Below are 6,000 nucleotides of genomic sequence, written 5' to 3'. Positions count from 1 at the left end.
GAATTAAGAAGAGAAAATCCAGATGGAGCCGAATAATGCAAAGATATTTCCTTTCTTTCATTTTACCCCGCTGCTATGGCCACTAGTCTGCCAGTCTTCCACAGGGTTTGGGTCTGAAGTCACCGTGGAGTAGTACAGCTTGACAATATATCAATATTGTATGTACATCGATATCTAAGGCTAGATAGCTTTACATTTTGGATATTGTAATAAAACATAGGTGTTGTGTTTTCCTGGTTTTAAATGCTGCATTACAGTAAAGTGATGTCAATTTCTGAACATACCAGACTGTTCTACCTGTTCTATTATTTGCCTTTACCTACTTATTCATTGTATCCACAATCACTGATGATGATTTAAAACAGTCAAACCAACAGTATCACCGCAGTATAAAAATCAATGTATTTGGTAAAAAATATTGAATTGTGATTTTCTTCGTATCACCCAGCTGTACTGTTGAGTTTAATGTCTCTTTTCCTCCATCTCTCCCTCTGCCCATCTGTATGTCTGTCTAACCCTAGTCTACTTTCTCTCTTCTTTTTTTCCTCTCCCTTACCCGTCTTTTTGATTGACAGCTCCCGCCCCCTGTCAGTGGGCAGCACAGTGGGAGGCAGGCCCTTCATTAATCTTCTGCTATGAGCGTTATGATTCATTCATACGTTCAGATTTTGATTAATTTCTAGGCCCTGTGTTGGCACATTTTGTATGTTGTGTTTATTTTGCTTGTCAGGGACAGTACACATCAATCAACACAGGGCTTCTACTTATGATTTTAATTATCAATTAATCTGCCTTTTTTTCTTAGTTAAGGAAATAAAAGTTTGTTCTATAAAATGTCAGAAAATAGTGAAAAAATGTCTTGTGTGATTAGCAGTTTAAAATCACAATAATACGAAGCTTGAACCAGCAAATGTTTGACATTTTTGTTTGATGAATTACTTTTAATGATTTGTCAGAACGGGTTTGGACATCATCATCTAGCTATTACTCTAAACACAGTCCAACATTACGATGCAAAATGATCAACTAAGAACTGTTGAAGGATTTGCTGGAGACAGATTCCATTGTCATCTCACACAAACACACACACACACACACACACAAACACTTTAGAAGCTGGTCTACATTACATGCAATCCCAAGAATTTGTCCAAGTTATAACAGACTCCCAACAGATTAAAGTGTTTTGCGTGTGCGTACATGCACACTTTGCAGGATAGCCTGCAAATAGGAATAGTCCATTCTGTTAGATTGGCATGAAGATGATTGATTGTATTTGCACATTTTAGAGAGCATTATCATTGATTTGATATGCCTTAGTGCTGTTTTATAGATTAGTGTCCATTGCACTTAGTGAAGACTGAACACACACATTCAGTCCCTATGGCCCAGCTCATGCCTCTAATCGTTTCCAGGAGCTGTCACTATAGCTGAGCCAAAGGAAATACAGGCTGAAAAGAAGCACTGGCCCTTGGGTTAGCTATCTTGCAAGTTTGACTCGCGCCCGCTTACTTTGAAAAAAAGTTCATTGGCCTTTATATTGTCTTTCTTTTAGTTTTTTTTCATCCCTTGCCTCTTTATGTTCTCGCCATTTTTTGCTGTATTTAAACCATCCCTTTTAAACGGGCCTTCACTCTTAATGTTTACTCACTCTCCCTGTGTATTTATCTCTCTCTCTAACTCACATGCATGCCTTTTTTCCTTTTTCATAACCCGTCCATTCCACCATCTTATTTTACCGTTTTTGACCACGAGGGAAACTGTTTCTCAGAAGTGCCTGACATGGTTTTTGTATGAGGTTGATGATTGTGGATGGAAAGGTTTTTCCTGACAGAATTGTCGTTGGCTTTGGGCTACACAGGGATCAAAGTAAAGTGTGCGTGCGTGTGTGTGCGTGCATGTTGTAAAAAGAAATGAAAATATTTAAGTCGAAGCCCTTCTCATGTTTTACTCATTACTATTCTTTCTTTTCTTGTTGGACAGCTGAGAGAAGCTAGCAACAGAAGAAAGAGAACCATTTGATGGAAGAAAAGAAAAAGAAAAAACAAGAAGAAAAGACCAAAACGGACATTGCTCAGAAAAAGGTGAAGCTTAAAATGATGCACGTTCACACAACACACCATTAAAGAAACTGTGCATATGTAGTTTTAGTCGACCAGCAGGAACTTAAAGTTGGCACTGTATGTTGATAATACAGTTAGTGCTTTTTTTTTTTTTTTACAACAACTGAACCTAGTTCCGATCAATTTTACTCAGTAATGCTTTCATGTTGAATAAAGTCTAGGTTTTGTCATAAGGCTCTTGATTTATTTACAGTTTTGAATGATTGTTAAACATTACCCCCACTGTATTAAGTTCCTAACTTCATTTCTCTCTCTTTCCTTGCAGGCTTCTGATCAGAAACCCAAAGGTGAGAGTCATGATCAAATAAACTGCACCCTCTCATCCACCTCATTTTCTAAAACTACAAACCAACCACTGACAATACATTAATCGGCTCTGATTAACACACACTGGCCCGGAAAGGCACACCCACATATTATTCACGCATTACACACACAGCATTTAACATTCTTGTATACAGATGGACACACACATTTTGCACATGCATGCACAATTGGGCCATTTGACTCTCATATGTACGCACGCACGCACACACACACACACACACACACAAACACACACAAACACACACACACACACACACAGCAGTGCAAATACTGCAGAGTGATGCAGAATGACACCCAGTGCGCCCATGGCACCAGGCAGTGAAGCATGAGGGCACCCAGACAGTGTGGGTAGAGGTACGGGGGGGTGGGGTAAAGGAGGAAGCCAGAGAAAGGAATAAAAGAGGGGGGGGGGACTGAAAGAACATTGTCCTAACTTGCCCTCCGTGTTCCTTTTAAGATGCTAAAATATAAATAAATTTGAATAAATTTATTTTTCAATTTATTTTTTAAATGTTTACAAACTAGCAAGAGTTGCCTCTACCCATATTTCTTGACATTTTAAGAAATGGATAACAATACAATAAAATAAAGGAATGACTGTGTGAGCCAATGTACAAGTCCCTTTCTCTTCCATCTTTGGCCCTTTCCTCTGCCTTTTGTCTTGTATCTTGTCAGCTTTTAGACCTGAATTTTCACATGTCTTGGCCAATGCATATGTCAAACACATCCTGCTTTATCTTTTCACAAAGCACCACTCTGGTGTAATTCCTTCATTTACAACTCGATGTGATGTAATGAACGCAAAATGCTTGAAATAGGTTTTGTTATTGTATGATGGGGTTTGGGTGAAGACGGCACATCATTTGAGCAAAGTGGCTAACTTTAAATCCTTAGTGTGTCTGTTGGTGCCCATGCCTCTCCTCCTGCAGTGTGAGCAACAGCTTGGTCATTTGGTTATACATGTACCTGTTGGGCTTTAACAAAGGTCACTACAGCTTGCCTTGAACTAAGACCTGTCTAAGTAATTGCCCATCCTATTACCCCGTTTCCACGATCTGAGTAATTGGATGATGAGTGGACAGTTCTAAGTACAGGTGTAAACACACTCAGGACACATTGGGATTTTGAGTCTGACACAGTCAATCAACATAAAACCCACTGGGGCTTCACTTCCAACTAACTTCACAGAGCGCAATGACAACAAAACATCATCACCAATCTATTAACCAAAAATTCTATGTGTTGCTCAGCTAAAAACGCCAGATCTGTATTATGTTGCTTTGTCATTCACTATCGATTTATAGCAGGTAGGCTACCGACAACGTGATCTTCACTTGTTCAACTGACTTTACCAGATACTACGCGACTGTCCTGATAATGCTACTATTACAGATATGTGAACTACCACAGACAGTTGCCTTCTTCATGGACTCATGGCAGTGCTCTGCTGAGAATGAATAGGGGAAACATCGGAATGGATATTTGGTTTTATTTTAAACAAACAGGAAACACTGATGTATGAAACTGCCAATTTAATTAATTTACTTAATAATCAAAAGTGCTGGAAGTACATACCAGATCAATTCGGCCCTCTTTAATCCGCTGGCTGTGCCAAGTGTTACTACCAAGGCCGGCAAACCAAATGTTGAGAGTCTAAAAGGAAATATTGAAAACTTTGCCTGTGTGAGAGGCCCATGGACGAGGGCACAGCCAAGAATAAGAATAAGGGAGGAGGGAAGGAAAACAAGAAAGAGGAAGTGTAACAGGGTGTTCTAGGTTCAGATAAAAGCAAAAGATGAATGGAGGAAAGAAAGTAATGAAGCAGTGAGCACTTTTGATGAATGCCAAAAATGACCGACGATAGTCAATGACAGTGCTAATATGGAAGAGAGCTAATGACATGGACAGTTGTTATATGGTCTGTTTAATGAGAGATGGAGAGAGAAAGGGACATAGAATGAGAAACTGATTGTGTGTGTGTAGTGGGTGCTCATGCAGACAGGAAGATAAATGGGGAAAGAGGGCATGTTTGAAGACTAAACGTTCAGTGAGCCATCAGGATCTCTAAGTTTGCTCATAACCTCCCATCTGCAATATCTCTTAAAAGGACGGTGGCATCAACTGGAATGAGTTGGGTTTTCATGCATGACTCTAAATAATAGGTGTATGTGTATGCAGGCGGGGAGAAAATCAGTATGTGGTAGTGATTTGTGTCTTTCCATCCATATCAGTGAATTCTGCCTTCCTTATACACTCTCAGACATTCATAGACCTACACACCACTTCCCCCATCCTCAGCTCCTTTTTCTGCTTTCCTCTCTGCAGGCCTCCTAGGTCCCAGGCATTTCAATTTGTTTGCGGTAATCGATCTCGGCCTGCCGCGTTCATATGTATGAAAATGAGATAAAGCTTTGGTGCAGTGGAATTAACTTCTGTGCCCCCCATTAGGCATGAAGCTACACCGAACGCAGGGTTCCAGTAGGCTGTGTCCCACTGCCCCAACTCCCCCTCCCCCACACAAACAGGCTGGACCTCTGATGCAGGGCCCTCCCTCCCAGTTCTCATTACCTCAGAGGGATGCTGATTATTCACCCCCAGCACACACGCAGCTTCATCACAATCTCTGCCCCCACTGCAATCACAATCAGTTGGTTTGACTGCTACACATACTTGGCAAAAACATGCACATGCCAAGACGTACAACACACACACATACATACACACATACAGAGATCTGCATTATCTGAAAAGCGAGTATCTGTAAAACTACAGATGTGTGTTCCTAGATGCCCACAGTCATATTGAAAGACATGCACCCTCCTCCCTAAAGTGACTTAAAGCCTTTCAATGTACTCTGTGACTAAAGCAAATGCTTACATTGTGAAACTGCAAAGCAGCAAGGGCAATCATTTCCTAGCCATAGTGGCTTTAGGCGGGCACACACACACACAGACATATATTATTGAAGTAAACAGGAAGTTACACAAACGCAATTCATGAAACAGGTGGCTATACACAGGCACAGAAAGCCAAAGTAATACCACAGTGCAGCCGTCGCATTCCCACACCACGATAATCAGAAAATCTGCAATCTCCATTTTTGCTGCTCATGCAGTTTTCCACTGCTGAAAGGTTAGAGAACAAATGTAATGCCTGTCACTGCCTCGTCTCCTCCCTTTCTTCCCTTACCACGCTGTTTCTTCAGCCTGTTTCATTTCACCCACGATATGCTCATCCCCGGCAACATCTAAGGAGAAACGTATTTACACGGTGTCACCACAATGTTAACTGCATTATGTTTTTCAAAGTGGCAAGAAACGCACATAAACACAAGTGTGTCGTATTATTCTATATTGGATTAATTTTCAGTTTCACATGCTATTAATTGCGTCAACACTTTTGAAAACGAATTTCATGAATCGCAATCTAATTGGAGGCTAATTTACTGTAGCATTGGGGCTGTTTTTCTCTTCTGTTCAGCACATTTATAAACACTCAGTGAATTAATAGTGAATAGCTTGTGAATGATATCCTTTGGATTTATGAGTGC

At 40.5% G+C, this 6,000-nt stretch overlaps 1 protein-coding gene across 3 annotated transcripts in view; it reads left to right on the top strand.

Annotated features, from left to right (window-relative positions):
- The window catches only part of tnrc6c2 (trinucleotide repeat containing adaptor 6C2), a 56,825-nt gene that overhangs the window by 12,136 nt on the left and 38,689 nt on the right, over positions 1-6,000 (top strand). For all 3 annotated transcript variants that reach the window (XM_034883216.1, XM_034883225.1, XM_034883234.1), the window contains exons 2-3: positions 1,984-2,084; positions 2,389-2,410. In XM_034883216.1, coding sequence (XP_034739107.1) covers positions 2,022-2,084; positions 2,389-2,410 — 85 coding nt within the window. In that variant the 5' untranslated portion in view covers positions 1,984-2,021. The remainder of the gene's footprint in view (positions 1-1,983; positions 2,085-2,388; positions 2,411-6,000) is intronic.

The sequence above is a fragment of the Etheostoma cragini genome, chromosome 2 (assembly GCF_013103735.1).
Source record: "Etheostoma cragini isolate CJK2018 chromosome 2, CSU_Ecrag_1.0, whole genome shotgun sequence".
NCBI classification, from domain to species: domain Eukaryota; kingdom Metazoa; phylum Chordata; class Actinopteri; order Perciformes; family Percidae; genus Etheostoma; species Etheostoma cragini.
This window is presented reverse-complemented; position numbering and strand designations above follow the sequence as displayed.